The sequence below is a fragment of the Pseudonaja textilis genome, chromosome 4 (assembly GCF_049901715.1).
Source record: "Pseudonaja textilis isolate UNSWEBS1 chromosome 4, rPseTex1.2, whole genome shotgun sequence".
NCBI classification, from domain to species: domain Eukaryota; kingdom Metazoa; phylum Chordata; class Lepidosauria; order Squamata; family Elapidae; genus Pseudonaja; species Pseudonaja textilis.
In genome coordinates, this window is record NC_141993.1 from 18,517,439 (window position 1) to 18,533,953 (window position 16,515).

A 16,515-nucleotide genomic window follows, 5' to 3' on the forward strand; every position below is an offset into this window, starting at 1 on the left:
TCTTGGATGAGAAGCAAAATGTCTTCATTCAAAGAAAAACCAGAAAGTCCAGTTGCCTCTTGAAAAAGCACCTTTGAGACAACCATGACCCGGATGACTGAGAATCTCCATAGACGTTTTCTTGTAGATATTTCACTACCCAACTGGATAACAACATCAGTGCTATTGAGGTTATCTGGTTGGGTAATAAAATGTCTGCAAGAAAACAACCAAGCTCAGAAAGCACCCAAAGATTCTACAGTTGAACCCTGAACTATAAATATTCTCTTCTACTGGATTTAATATTGCCTGTTTCCTAGGACTGAGAGATAGTGATTAGTCCAAGGTGACCCAGCTGGTTTGTGTCTTAAGTCAGAACTAGAATTCATGGTCTGCTGTTCTCCCTCGAGCTGCTCGGATCATCCAGAGAGTGGGAGGTGCTCCAGTCTGCGTCTGTGTAGGCTGGGCTTAATCATTAGGGAACGCTCCGCCCTCTGTCACATGGTCCCTTGTAGCCTCCCAGTTTATGCCCAGCCTTTGCAGAGTTAGGCTGTGTGTTTTGATTGTGCTTCCCACTCTTTGGCTGATTCAAGCAGGATAATATTTCAGTTCAGGTTTGATTTAAGCTTATTATTCCCTTAGCCTCTGCGCATCTGGGGGTGTCTTGAGACTTAGGGGTGTGCGTTTTTCGCCCCCAGGGGGCTGGGCGGGCAGCTTAGCAGCACTTAGTGCTAACACCCCCCACCCCCACCCCCTGCCGTTTATTTCTTTTTTCCTGCCTTGCTGTCCTGGTGCCTTTCTAAGGTCTGGAGCCTTTTTTATTCTGGTTTTCCCCCCACTAACGCCAATTTCAGTGTCCTCGCCCTCGTGGCTTGCAGGATGCACCCACCCTGAGCCGCCCGCTTTGCCTTTCACTTTCGATTTCAAGGCGGCCGCCATTTTGGGTGCTGCCTCGTGGCCGGGCGACATTTTGCAGGCCTCCTATTGCTGCGACGTTCTGCTGGCCCTAGGCTTAGGCTCCCAGGCCTAGTAGGGTTGATCTCTCTATCTCCCTCTCCCAGAGGGAAAAAGAAAGCTGTTTTTACTCTTTACTCTGTTAATGGTTGGTGTAAGTGTTGGCTTCCGCAGCAGATCTCAGGGTGGGGAATTAGAAAAGCAGCCACTCCCTCCCTGAGGGGGGCAAGCTGCCTGAGGCCTTGTATTGCTGGCGTTGATTTGGCTGATTGGCTTCTCTTCCTTTTACCAACTGCCAGGTTGTTATTCAGTCTAATACAGAATATCTTCATATTTCCTTACATTGGTAATCCAATCTCATTCAATTGGCATTTTTTCTCTCTCAGATTTGCTTAGAGAGACCTAGCTTCCATCACTGCCGCTGCAGTGTGTTTTTCCTGGATCCTTATCCTGGTGGGATAGAATTGTACATTAAAAGTCTATATCTGTGGCAGTTTAAAAAAAAAAAAAAAACTTTTTTGGTCATATTTTCAGATTATTCATTGCAAATTCCAAAAGGGGGCGCGGGCCAGTTTCTGGATACCCGGCCTTACCCAGGTCGTATCCTAGGCGTGCCAACCGCCTGTACACACACACACATATATATATATTTCTATATATTCATTTTGATATTTCTGTTGTTTTACCATGGCAGATGATAACCCTAACTCCCGCCATTCTTTGAAGGCGAAATCTAAGTCCCATCGTGTGCGCAGACAGGCTAAGGAAACCTCTCAGGAGACTTCTAAGGCCTCTCAAAGGGACGCTTTAAGGCGTCATAAGGCACTAGAGAGGGAGTTCGATAGGCGCTCTAGGGTGACTCAACCATCACCCCCAGCCGCCCCTTCTACTTCCAGGCACCCCCCTCCAGTTTGTTCCCCTCTCTCCAGGCACAGCTCATCCCAGGAGTCTCACGACCCTGGACCAGCTACCAGCTGGATGCCTGAAGCAACCTTCACTCCCACGGCCGCTGGCCTTAGACAGGAGGACCCACCCATGATCGAGATGCCTGAGTACATGAGAACTTGGATGGAGCAGGCTATTCAACAGGGGATAGCTCAAGGCATGCAGCAGATGGCCGGATCAAGCCTTCCTCAGACAGTTCCCGTGCAAGAACCGGTGCCAACTAGGTCCATGCCCGCCCTGGACCCTGCTCCTGGTCAGGTACCCTCCCGGGGGGCCAGCCCTCTTCCAGAAAGGGAACCGGAGGAGGGAATGGAAATTTTAGACCAATACAGGGAGGAGGAGGAGCACCTTGAATGGGGATCCACCTTCCATGGGGAACCCTTTTCAGATTTAGACCCGATGGAAGCAGAGTTGTCGGAGGACGAGGGCCTTACCCCCGTCCAGCCTTCCTTTGTGGGGTTATTCAAGCCCCACATGTTTAAATCCATCTTGTTTAAGGCCAAGAACACCTCGGGCCTGGCCACTCAACTTCCCCCTGTCCCCCACTCCTCTGGGGAGGAACCGGAGGACGCAATGTTCAAACAGCCCGTGGTGGCCGAGGATGTGATTCCCGCTCCTCCCATTTTCCACGATCTGGTTTCCAACCAACTGGGTTTTACGGGGGCTCCTCCGGCCCCATCCACACAGGATAAGAGGTTCTTTAACCTCGAACCGGATTTCTGCTCCCTCCTCAATACCCCGGAGGTGGACGAGCCCATTGTTGGTCTCGCCTCTTCCTCCTCCCCGAGTGACCCACTGGAGGCCCTCAAACCCGAGGATAGGAGGTCTGAATTGGCCTTGCGGCGGGCTCATCTAGCCGACGCCTGGGCAATTAGATCGGCCACCGCAGCCTCCTTCTTTACCAGGTCCTCTATCCGGTGGCTCCGTCAACTGAAGGCCCACATCCCTCCATCCAATACACGGGCGCTGCAGGACATTGCCAAAATCACAGCGGCGGCAGAGTTCTCAGCGGACGCCACGTACCATTCGGTTAAATTCGCCTCCCGGGCGTTAGCATCCCAGGTCACTGCCCGCCGCCTGCTCTGGCTCAAACCATGGCAGGCGGACGTGAAGAACAAGGTCAAGCTGGCATCCGCCCCCATTAAAGGGGAGAAGCTCTTTGGGCCGGCCCTGGACCCTCTCTTGGCCGAAACTAGGGGAAAGAAGAAATTCCTTCCTCCTCTTTTTCGGAGGCCTGACTCCCGAGCCCCTCAGACCTTTCGAAGAGGATCCTCCCGGTCCTTCTACCAGTCCCCCTTCCCCCCCAGGTACCCGAGACCTCCCTCGTATAGAGCATCATATTCCCAGGATCGTTCCAACCCGAGCGATCGAAATAGGAGGGGCGGAGGATTTAAGCGTCCCTTCAGGGGTTCCGTGGGGAGACCCTTCCGGCGCTCCAAATGAATCCTGTCTTTTCCCCCCCATTGGTGGTCGGCTGAGGCATTTCGCCGACCTGTGGGATTCTACCACTTCCGACAAATGGGTCAGGGACTCCATCAGGTTTGGACTCGCTCTGGAGTTCAACTCTCAACCTCCCGAGTTCTTCATGTCATCTCCCCCCTCTAGGGACCCCTCCAAACGCAAATTAATGGATGCGGCCATCCATCACTTACTCTCCATCCAGGCCATCCAGCCAGTTCCCCCCTCTCAGCGAGGGCAGGGTTTCTATTCCCACCTCTTCATGGTTCCCAAGTCCTCGGGGGGATGGAGGGCTATCCTGGACCTCAAACGGCTCAACCGCTTCCTAAACCCCCGCAAATTCAAAATGCACACCCTCCAATCCATTTTGCAGGGTACCAGGCAAGGAGATTGGCTATCTTCTATAGACCTCTCTGAGGCATACCTCCACATCCCAATTCGGCCTTCACACTCTAAATTCCTTAGATTCTGTTACAATCACCACCATTTTCAGTATGTGGCCCTTCCCTTTGGGTTAGCCTCCACTCCCAGAGTTTTCACTAAGATCCTCGCAGTCCTGGCAGCTCGCTTAAGGGACTGCCCGGTCCGTCTCCACTGCTATCTGGATGATATCCTCATCCTGTCCCATTCACAATCCCAAGCAGAGCTGGACACCAAGACTACTCTCTCCGCCCTCCACGCCCATGGTTTCCTGGTCAACCAAAAAGAGCCAACTGGTCCCTTCTACCCGAATTGCCCACTTGGGGGCTATCATTGACACGGTGCAGGAAAAAGTGTTCCTTTCCCGGAAAGGCTCCAGAGTATTCAAAATTCAATTCAGGTTATTCGCCGATCAAGGAGGGCTTCTCTGTTAGATTTATCTAAATTACTGGGAAAACTGGTTTCATGCATCTCTATTATTCCTTGGGCCCGTCTTCATACCAGGTCCCTGCAGTGGCTCCTGCTTCCGTTTCAAAGGTCCGGCAGAAGCAACTCAAAATCCTCCATCAAGGTACCTCCAAAGGTCCTCTCGTCTCTCCTCTGGTGGACCAACCCTGCCATCAACAGGGGTCATCTCTTCAAAGATCCCCAGCGTCTCGTCATCACCACAGACGCCAGCCTGAGCGGCTGGGGCGCTCACTTCCAGTCCCTTACAACACAGGGCAAATGGTCCCATGCAGAGCGGGCCTGCAGCATAAACTGGCTGGAGCTCCACGCCATCCACCTGGCCCTCCACCACTTCCTGCCTCAGGTACGTGGGCGGCACGTCCTTATTCTCACGGACAACGTTACCGCCAAGGCCCATGTCAACAGGCAAGGCGGAACCCAGTCTATTCGGTTGATGAGAGAGGCCGAGAGACTCTGCCGTTGGCAGAGACACATTTCGGGGGCCTCAAACACCCGAGCGGACTGGTTAAGCAGGGCCACCGTGGACCAGTCCGAGTGGCGCATTCATCCATCCCTTTTCAGGGAGGTGACCATGATCTTCGGTCTCCCGTTAGTGGACCTCCTTGCATCCCCTGCAACACCCAGCTCCTCGGTTCTTCTCCAGATTCCCTTCCCCCGGGCCGAGAATCACGACGCACTTCGCTGTCCGTGGCCCCCGGACTCCTGTATGCCTTCCCCCGTTAGCTTTGCTTCCCAGGGTCATTCAGAAACTGATCCAGGAGAAGGCAGATCTGATTTTGGTGGCCCCTTACTGGCCCAGGCGACCATGGTTTGCAGACCTCCGCAACCTCTCGGTGTCTCCCCCGTGGAGAATCCCTCCGGACAGGATCTCCCTATCTCAGGGGCCCATTCAACATCCGGAGCCCCAATGGCTCCAACTAACCGTGTGGAGGTTGAGCGGGAAAAGTTGAGGAAGGAGAATTTATCTGACCAGGTCATTAACACGATCCTGGCCGCCAGACAGCCTTCAACCAATCGGATATACGATGCCACCTGGGTCAGCTTCTGCAGGTGGTGCCATTCATCCATGGTCAACCCGCTCTTGCCTTCAGTGGCCCAGATTCTGAATTTTCTCCAGGATGGGCTCAAAAAAGGTCTCTCACCTAATACTCTGAGACGCCAGGTAGCGGCCCTCTCAACTGTTGTCTCCGGCGACAATCTGGGTCCCCTCTCTCACCATCTCCGTATCAGGGCCTTCCTAAGGGAGGCTACTAACCTCCGTCCCCCTGTTGTGCACCGGTACCCCACTTGGGACCTTAACAAGGTCCTGGTGGCCCTCACCAGACCTCCTTTCGAACCCATTAGAGAATCCTCTCTCCAAATTTTGACCTTTAAAGTAGTATTCCTGGTGGCAATTACCTCGGCTCGCCGAATTTCGGAGATTGCTGCCCTTTCGGTGAGAAAGGACCTCTGTATCTTCCATTCCGATCGGGTGGTTCTACGCCCCGACCCGACCTTCTTGCCCAAGGTCAATTCAGCCTTCCACAGGGCTCAGGAGCTTACACTCCCGAACTTTTGTCCCAATCCTTCACGGGAAAGGGAGAAACAATGGCACACCCTAGATGTCAGGCGGGCCCTCCGCATATACATTAACCGCACACAACCCTTTAGAAGGTCAGAGTCTTTATTTCTCTCCTTCCAGCCCAAGTCCTTAGGCCACAAGGTGTCCCCTTCCACCATCGGGCGATGGATCAGAGCCACCATCGCCAAGGCTTATTCGTCTCAGGCCTTGCCAGTTCCCAGTGGGGTTACGGCGCATTCCACCAGGAGTGCGGCCACCTCTGCGGCCTGGGCCACCCAGGCTCCAATCTCAGACATCTGTCGGGCCGCCACTTGGGCTTCCCCCTTCCCTTTCATTAGGCACTATAAGATTGACATCTTTGCGTCAGCTGAGGCCTCGTTTGGTAGACGAGTCCTCCAGCGGGTCATTGAGGACCCAGGGGAGCTTCCACCCCAGACGGATTCCCTCCCGTAGGACAGCCAAGCTTTGGTATGTCCCACTTTCTGGATGATCCGAGCAGCTCGAGGGAGAATGGGCGTTGGTCTTACCCGACACGCCATTTCTAGTCGAGCTGCCAGGATCATCCAGCCCCACCCTTTTTAATTTTTTCCGTCTGGGGGAACCTTGTTTCAGCCAATGATACTTTAGGTCTAGTTAGATGAGAGTTAGACGACTTTCCTCCTCTCTCGACTTGGCATAAACTGGGAGGCTACAAGGGACCATGTGACAGAGGGCGGAGCGTTCCCTAATGATTAAGCCCAGCCTACACAGACGCAGACTGGAGCACCTCCCACTCTCTGGATGATCCTCGCAGCTCGACTAGAAATGGCGTGTCAGGTAAGACCAACGCCCAATTTCTAGCCAGATGCTTTTAAGACATAATAGTCACTTACATTCACTCTCAACTACTACTATTGACTTTACTATTAACAACAAGAAATTTTGCAATAGCAATAGCATTTAGGCTTACATGCTGTCCCACAGTGTCACATGTTTCCACTTTCTGGTTTTGTGATATATACAGATTTTGCATGTTTAAAATGAGTAGGGAAATATGTTGTAAAGCCTGAGAAAACTTTAAATCCTATCAATACCCATCAGCCTCTCAAAATTTAAAAAAAAGAATTTTTTTTCAATCTGGTAAAGTACTACCATGAGCTAGTTTGGTCTCATGATTAAGGTACCAAGCTAGAAACCAGGAGGTCATGAGTTCTAGTCCCACCTTAGACACGAAAGCCAGCTGGGTGACCTTGAGCCAATCATTCTCTCAGCACAACTCAAATGGCTGTTGTGGGGAAAATAGGAGATGATGTGTTGGATTTGTTCACTGCCTTGAGTTATTTGTAAAAAAATAAAAAATAAAGGCGAGATACAAATAAATAAAATAAAAATAACAATGAAATAAGCTTGTCTGATGAAGTAGTTGATGGTTAATACACCCTTTGTCAAAAATAGCTGAGTGTATGGATTTATCATCTCGTCTGTTTAAACCAGGGGTCTCCAACCTTAGCAACTTTAAGACTTGTGGACTTCAACTCCCATAATTCCTCAGTCAGTTTCTGGGAGTTGAAGTTCACAAAGTTACCAAGGTTGGAGACCCCTGGTTTAAAACATGACTTGTGTTGGTAAATGTAGCCCAGGACTCTGTTAGATACTCCTGCTTGTATGCTCTTTAAAAAGCAATTTTTGGAATTTTCCAATTTGCAGTCGTGTCACAGGGAGTTTTTCTTGATTGGAAGAATGAGCAAATCGTTTCCTATCTCTTCCCGCAGTTAGTTTTTATACAGCGGAAAGGAACAGTAGTTGTAGGTTTTCTTAATTTAAGATAACATGGAACTGGAATAAAATGCAAGAAGAAACAACTGAAATAATGAAAGAGCTGGTGCAACTCTCTGGGGAGGATGAGGATGTTTTATCTTAGAAAAAAAGTGACTCAGGGAAATATAATAGGGGTGTATAAAAGTATGTATGGTGAAAGAAGTAGAAATATGTTCAGCCTGGATCAAAGCTGAAGTGTAAAAGTTCCAAGCTAAAGAAAAGGAATTATTTTTGAATACAAGTTAAAGAACTGGTGGAAGCCACCAGTTCAGATGACTTTAGAAGGAGATATTAGATGAAAGGAATGGCTCATAATTAAACGTTAACTCTTGGATTAGAGGCCCTTGCTTTGAATAGCGATCATATAAAGCAACAATAAGAACAGGTGCTCTGATGCTCTGATTATCAGTTTTTCCAAAGGTAACTGCTTGGCTTCTGTAAAATCATTTTGCCTTTCATCTAGCCCAGTGTTCTTATTTAAAGCTAGTTAAAAAGTTATATATGTTATAACAAAGGAGAAAGTTTCCAATTTTCATCCCTTGTGTAAACTTTGCTGCTTTAGTCTGATTCTAAATCAGTATCGGAATCTTATTGTATGGGATTTATCACCCAAAGTGCACCAATCATCCATATTGTTGTCCTTGGTCAATAGCAACAGGCATCCTACATGAAAAACGGAAATGTAGCATCAAGGTTTGGCCACAGGAGGTTTACCTTCTGCCTTAGTAGATGTCTTACTAGTTCTTGCTGCAGACTCCTAAATTATTAGGCAATACTCCATCTAGTGTCCTCTTCTGAACCCGGCTTATGAGAGAAAAAGTTCTGTGCTACTGTCTGGTAAATTGAAAAGTTAAAAAAAAATGAAATAAATTATATAGGAGCTTTCCTGGAACAGCAGTGTTAAGGCATGCGGCTAAGGAAATCAGCCCTTTTTCTTTCTCATCTTTTTAGGAGATAGGCTAATATCCCAAGAGATAAATACATTCAAGCTTTATTTTTTTTTAAAAAAGGAAATGTAAGAATGTAAAGATCCCTTTTTAGTTTTAAGCAGTCACACAAAACCACTCCATAGCAAAGGATATAAAGAACAGAGTTAGTCAAATCCCAGGGAACTACTTCAAAGAATCTTCCCCAGGAAAAATATAGAGAAATTGTAAGATTTAAGGGGAATTCTGCCCTGGAAAAGTGCCAGTTTGTGTAAACCACAGAATTACTGAATTGTATAGATTATTTAAATACCAGAGACAAAATATTCAACATGAAACAAAATAAAAATAATAATCTTACGCAATATTTCTAACTAAAAGATATTCTATTTATCTTTTCAGAAGTTGCCGTTTTCTGAAAGATGTTTATTTCTGCTTCAGTTATTCCTAAACTTTCCTTCCAGATCCTGTCAATTAATTCTGAAGCAATTGAAGAGATGGAACAGTTTTCCTCTCTTTTTTCAGTCTTGGCTCCGAACCATTTTTGACAAATAGCATCCAAAGGGAAAACAGGTCCTTTATGTAATAGCAAAATTTAAAAGTTGGAAAATTGGTATATGTAGACAAAATTAACAAATGAGCTTGATAATCCAGGGACAACAGGCAAAATAAAAAAATGGAAGATGAATTGAAAAAAAATACTTAGGGAGTCTGCAGGCAGTGGTCAAAAAAGTCAAGATGGCATCCATGATGGTGTGATAGAAACTTCGCCCAATCTTTTTGTGTGTGGCACTTGTGCACACATTCCTTGGTCTAAACTCTAAACTATTAAAACCAGAAAATACCTTTAAGCATAAACATGTATTTCATTCCATTTCATTTCATGTAATAATAGGTAGTCCTTTGGCTTCAAAGAAGACACTGTTGTGTAGTTCATCTGTGGACCCCAAGATTCACAGTCTGAAGTGCAGAGACTAGCATAATGGAGACAGTCAAAGTCCATTGTACATAACTTTGGGTATTATTCTGTGACACCACTCATGGGGTTCCATCAGTTTTTGGTGATGCCTGTCTCTGAAGTTGATTCTGGCTTCATGGTATAGGACTTACCAGTGGGTTCTGTTGGCAGCCATCGCTTCTAATTCCCTTGGTTGACTGTCACATTGATGTAGGGTTTCCTTCGCAGCATTTTTGTAGTGCTTGGGCGGATGACCTCAAGGTCTTTCTGATTTCTAGTTCACCACAGAGCAACTAGTGAGGCATATGATGGCCATCCATTCTAATGACATGTCCCACCCACCATATTTGAGCTCTGATGATCAGGGACTCAATAATCGAAGGAGGCATGATTGGAGGAACAATATTCTCAATGAATGCCAAAGATGGAATGGACAGCCTGCATGTGAAATTTCACTAGTTTTTGATGAGTCGCCATCCAGGATTCACCTCCATAAAGGAAAGAAGAAATAACTATAGATCTGTAGACTTTCAGCGTTGTGACATGTGGAGGTTGTGTTGTCTGAATACTGTGGCATGCAGCAGCCCCAAAGTTTGGCTGGCCTTGCTGATGAGTCAATTTCTTTCTCCAAAGAGCCATCACTAAAGATGATGCTTCACAAGTATTTGAAGCTGTTTACATTTGTCAGCTGGGTGACATCAACTGTTATTTTTGGTTCTCTAGGGTTGGTATTTGACGTAGGTTAATAAAATACTTCAGTCTTATTCAGGCTGATAGGCTGAAGAACATAGCAGCAACTGAGAATTTGTTCAGGATCAACTGTGGATTGCGGTCTTTTTGCACCAGGAGTGTGCAGTTGTCAGAAAAAGGTTTTCTTGAAGGACTATATGGATCCAGTGCTTTGACCCAACCCTTTCATGTATTACATTTAATAGAATACATTTACTCCTGTGTTCCACTTTGGTAAAATTGCAACCCTACAGCAATTTTGGAAACAGAGATTTTTGATATGGCTCTTGGGGTCACATTTAAGTAGATGTATAAAATTTCAGAGTATAAATTGGGTCCCATCCTCTGGCACCAAGTCATTGCTATGTGCTACCTCCACTTCACTTTTAGAACAGAGGGTAATGCCATCTCTTTTGAATGGGAGCAGAGAATGATGAGAGAGATGATGTTTAATTTTACCTAAGGACAAGCACTCATAATTCTTGTCCCTTCTATTGCACCACACAAGCACTGAATGTTGATGTGGTCTGCTGTCTAATGGCAGATGAAGATTTTAAAAAGCAAGATTAACTTGCCTAAACAAGTCTTTATATTAGATGATAATGTCAGATCTCTGGTCTGAGTGATGGTATTTCACTTGATAATAAATATATGGAAATACAGTATATAGAAATGATATGATGGCTTTTGATAGAAGCAGTGGTGGGCTTGGAATAACTTAACCGGTTCTCTGGCTGGGTAGGTGTGGCCGGTTGGTCATGTGACTGGGTGGGTGACGTCATTCATCACAACTAGCCCTGGCTTCCGGCCATTCCCCTCAAAGGTAGAGGTAGGATTCAGCCGGTTGGGGCTAATCCCACCACTGGCTGGCCCCGCCCCTGCCTATTTTTCAGCTTGCTTTTTGGCAGTTTTCAGGCCATTTTGGGGGGCTGTTTTTGGCCCAATATGTGATCATGTGATTGTGTATAGCAATCATAATTTCAAAAATTGGATTATTTGGGGGGAGGGTCCATTGTTACAATCACTAAGTGACGGGTTGTAAGTCGAGGACTATCGGAAAAGCATATTTTAATGTTTCTAACTCTAAATATTTTGGTTGTGCTTTAGTGAGAGCTTTCCTTACCACATCCATTTATGCCACTGAGAAGGTTGGCTGTCATTTTTCTATCAGAGCACAAAGAGAAAATATCTGCTGTGAACTTGGCATAGGTGTCAGGAAGAGCATGGGCTAGTAAATGCTCAGCTTCATTCAGTTGCCCTGACTTCACCCTGAATAAAGGGATTAAAGGGTTGTGAACAAATTTTAAAAAGTTCTTATGGTGCCAAATCTGGCTAAGGGACACCGGGACAGTCTTTCATGCCCCTGTTGGAGTCTGATTCCGAGAGGGAGGTCGAACAGCTGACAGGGAGTGGGAGTGTGGCTCCGGTGGTTGTGGAGGAAACTGGGGAAGGGCACAGTCTGGCTAGGTATTCAGAGGAAAACCCAGCCCCCCTCTCTTCATCCTAGGGCACGCAGGGAAGAACAGATAAGGGAGCAACATGGGTTACTGGGGAGAAAAAAGCCCTGATTCCCTTCATTAGCTGCAGCTGGGGAAACAGGATAAAGAGGGTGTTTGCGCACAGAACCTTGCTGGAAGCAAAGTGTGCATTATCTTTGTTTGTCAAGTCCTATCTGGGTTCTGGCGTCCTCCCAACTGTATGTGTTTCATTATCTTTTGAGTTCTGCAATTCCTTATCCTGCCCTGTCTCGTTAATTGCTGCAGCATGGTTTGTGTTCGTTTTTATTCATAATTTATATGTACTTTGGGTTCGAACTGAATTTCCTCCCTTTAAAAACTGTTCTTGGGAGAGTTTTTCCTCCAGCCGATGATAACTGGACTTTGGAGGCCAAGTTGGAGGAATTAAAGGGACTTTACCTACTTTTGTGACTTTGTTGCTTTTGTGCCATGCCCTGGGTCATCACACAGTCATTCTCTCTAAGCTCTAGGAAAAAGATGTTGGCAAGTCATTTTAGAAAAATGTTGAAAATTCCAGGGATCTATTTCCTTAGCCACCATGAGTTCAGGTCATCCTTGAAGGACCATAACAACTAAAACATCTGTGATCCTTCCAGTTTGAATTATTTTTGATTATGCACCCTCAAATTAATGTCAACTCTTGGTGATGATACCTTCACCATGACAAAAGGTCCCTACTTGGTCTTTCTTTGACTTCCAATAATGAATCCATCACTACTGTAATCATAACCATCTACTCTGCAGCTGCTTGTCATCTTCCACTTTCATTCCACCTTTCCCATTTTTAGAGGCTTTTCCAGAGAGTTAGGTTTTCACATAATGTGTCTGAAGGAGAATAATTTGTGCCTCCAGTGAGAACTCTGAGTTGATTTTTTCAATGATATATTGATTTGTTTTCATGGGAGTCCACAATATTCTCAGAAGATTTCCCTAATACCAAAGCTCAAAAACATTTTATTCTGTTTCTACATTGTTTTTTTCAGAATCCCATTCTGACTTCAACAGAGTGTCATAAGGAATTTGCTTGGACTGTTCTGATCTCCGTAGGTGTAGATACATGACGGCATCAGAATACCTTCTCAAGCCCTTTATGGCCATTCTACCAAGGGTGGTCTGCAGCATATTTTATGACTGCTTGATCCTTTAAGGTTGATGGTTGATTCCCCAAAGGCAGAAGCTATCTGTTATCTAAAAATATACAACTTTCCAAATATGCAGACAGAAAGACACTCCCATTAATTTTTTTACATCAATTGCACTTCTAAAATGGTTGACGGGTAATGGGTTTAGAACAGTACATTACATCCTTCAAAGTAATGTCCGATTATGAATGCTTCAAGCACTAATGGTGTTACCTAGTTTGTGTAATGAAACATTTGCAAGAAATCAAGCAAACTCAGAGAGGACCAAAGATCCTTTGTTTTAAGCAATGTATTATAGGCATTGTATTTATTGTGAAAAATTACCTACAGTAATTACATAGATTTCTGATTAGAAAGAATATTCTTTTCTAGAATATTAAAAAGAGAGTGTGTTATCTTCCAAGATTTTATTATTATTACTTTTATTGTCAGAATACAACATGTATACAATGAGATTGGCTGAGCCTCCCTTTGTGCACCCCCACATATATTTTACTATATGAAATTTTTGGAATAGGCAGTCCTTCTAAACATCCATAAATGAAGCCTTCTACAATGTTTTAAAGTTTGTGATACCTTTTGAAATTTCAATATTTCTTCATAAATATACCTAAAATGAGATCTGTTTGCTATACAACTCCTGGGTGAAATGAACCCAAAATCTTTGTAGATACCTATTTTTCTTTATTATCTTTCTCCCATTATAATTAAAAATAGGAATATTGCCTGAAGTAAAAAAAAAATGGGTGAATGATTGTAAGAGTCAGTTTGCATTTTTATTGTTTGTCCATCCTGTCCAACTGCAGAACTTAATCTGGAAGGGAATTATATTCATCACCTGCCAGAAGAGGTCCGAACCCTGTTACACCTGAGAAATATCAACCTGTCCAGGAACAAATTTCATACTTTTCCTGACCAGCTGACTTCTTTGCAGGCTCTTGAAATGATCAACCTTGAAGAGAATGAGATTACAGGTAAAAAAATATGTAGCTGTGCATTCAAGTGTCTCTTTGTTCAAACAAAATACTAGATAGATTTTTGTCCTCGATGTTTAAAATTTATAGTTTTTTTTCTTTGCAGGTAGATATTGTTTGACTTTTCATTTAACCATGCACGTCCCAAAACTTATACTAAGGTTATGGTTTTCATACATAACATGATAGATTTTTTATCTCACGATATTGCTGTTTAAAAGTACAATCTCCCCTGGTGTGTGCCTCACTGTGCTAATCTTGTCAGAGCGTGGAAACTAGCGCTTGGCAGTTGTGGTTAGTACTTTAATTGGGGACTGTTTAGGAAATCCAAGAATATTGGCTACTCTGGGAAGACAAAACAGTGCATTCATTACTGTCATAATGGAGTTCATCCTCCTTGCTGCACACCATCATTTTCTCCTCTTTAACTTTTGCCAACTTTACGGGCTTCTCAAGAATGTTCACCTAATGTTCTTTCATTTCTCAAAGGTGTTCATCTATGTGTCTAGGATACGTCTATTTGACCCTGCTCATTTGGGCCTTGAGTGAAAATTCTCAACTGATACACTCACGACCTGTTTCCATATTTTCATCGGACTTCCCCAACACCATACTTCTGGCACATTTAAGGCTGTAGCTAAAAAAAAACCCAAAGCTCGGTGTTACTCAAGCATGCTACTAGCTAAAGTTTCTGATTTTCTCCAACAGGGAAGAGAAATTGAGGTGGTTATATTAATTGCCGTTCCTTATACTGTATCATAGAGATCACAGACCAAGAAATTCAGGGCCAAATTCAGTGCACACTCCAAAATTGCTCTCTATTATGTCTCTTTATTTCTTTTCCAAACTGGAAATAAAATTGGGAGGACAGCATAAGATGACAGATCAGGGACAGATCCTGCTTTGTCTCCCTCAGTTCCAAAAATGAGTAGGCAGAACTGCCAGAACTTCCTGTTTCCTGCTTCCGGTGGGCCCCCAGAGCCTGGCAGAGGCAGTTTTTGCCCTCCCAAGGGTCCAGAGGCTTCCCCCTGGCCTCTGGGAGGGCGAAAATGGCCTCCCCTGGGCTCTGGAGGCCCACCGGAAGCCGCAAACAGGCCTGTTTCCGGACTTCTGGGACGGCCATTTTTTGCCCACCCAAGGATCTAGAGGCCTTCCCTGGGCCTCTGGGAGGGCAAAAACAGCCTCCCCCGGCCTCTGGAGGCCTACTGGAAGCTGGAAACAGGGCTATTTCTGGACTTCCAGAAGGCCCATTTTTTCCCCTCCCAGAGGCTTCATGTAGAGCCTGCACTTACCTGCGTCGCATGGAGACTCCTGGGGTGGGGTGGGCGGGGCTAGCCGGTTGGTTGAAATACCAGTTCTGCGAACCAGATGTAACGTTAACATACGGTTCACCTGAATCAGTCTGAACCGGTAGAATCCCACCCCTGGTGGAATATGAAATCCTTTATTACAACTCTGATTGATCTATCTGTCCTTGCCTTTTCTTGCAATATGTGCTCTAGGGCTATGTGGTGCTTCAAATTTGGTCTCCCAAGAGTAAGTACTTCAGAGAACACAAAGGTAGCATCTATTTGTACCACCTTAAAGCAGCTGCATCTTTTTCTGCAAGAGTGTAGCAAGGCCCACAGTTGCTTTAAAATGTTGCAGCAATTTCCCCTTCCGCGCCATTTCTTTTTTGTGCGCGCATGTGCGGTCAGTCTCACTTCAGGTCATGACCAAATCGGGTTGCAACCGAAGTCCTGGAACAGATTACAGTCGTGACCGGAGGTTCCACTGTAGATATAGATACAGATTAACAGAATTGGAAGAGACCTTGTAGGTCAGGGGTATCAAACTCATGTTGTTTATGGCAGCGTCTCGTGATATATTGGGACTTTTTTCCCCTTCACTAAATCAGGCATGGCCAGTCCATGATGCATCTGGTCCACAGGCCAGGACAGTCTGTTGTAGGTCACCTAGTCCAACCCCGTATCCAAGCAGACCTTACACCATTTCTGACAAGTGACAGTCCAATGTCTTCTTGAAAGCTTCCAGTAGTGAAGTTCTCACAACTTCTGAAGATGCTACATTTGAATACCTGCTGTGGCCAAAGCATTTTCTGGAGATCTAATCGGAAGCACTGCATAGCCTTAATATGTTAATGACATCTTTTGTATGTCACTATTCACTTGTAATAGTTCTAGTCTGCTTCTGTTTTCATTTATCACAATCTTGGATTCAAAGAAGAAGCATGGTAATTTTGTACTTAGTCTGCAACTGTGCAAAAATCTGTAATGGGTAGCAACAGAAAGCCCAATATATCTGGATAAATCCAAAGATCCCTCATTATCTTACACTTAGGCTTTGCTAATGTGTGGATTTACCTGGATGTACACATTATACTAAATCAAAGCTCACCTGAACACATTTTTTCTTTTAGAGCCCTGAGAGAATTCAGCCTCAATTTCCCATCTGGGGTGTAATTAAAGGCTCAGGAAGAAGAAGAATGTGAATTGTAAAACAATTTAAAGATTGCAATTACTAAAAGATAAAATAAGTCAAGAATTCTGGCTTTTGGAAGAGTAAAATAGCCTCTGAAATTAAAAACAGGTGATGGTTTGAATTCCTCCCAGACAATTCTAAGTCAACTAAAAGACAAATCATTTCATATTCAGAACCGCAGTTATAGACCGAGCTATTATGATGGG

The 16,515-nt window shown here is 45.2% G+C and overlaps 1 protein-coding gene across 4 annotated transcripts in view; it reads left to right on the plus strand.

Moving 5' to 3' along the window:
- Positions 1–16,515, plus strand: part of LRRC20 (leucine rich repeat containing 20) — a 77,558-nt gene that overhangs the window by 42,331 nt on the left and 18,712 nt on the right. For all 4 annotated transcript variants that reach the window (XM_087932335.1, XM_087932332.1, XM_087932334.1 and 1 more), the window contains exon 4: positions 13,661–13,828. In XM_087932335.1, coding sequence (XP_087788461.1) covers positions 13,661–13,828 — 168 coding nt within the window. The remainder of the gene's footprint in view (positions 1–13,660; positions 13,829–16,515) is intronic.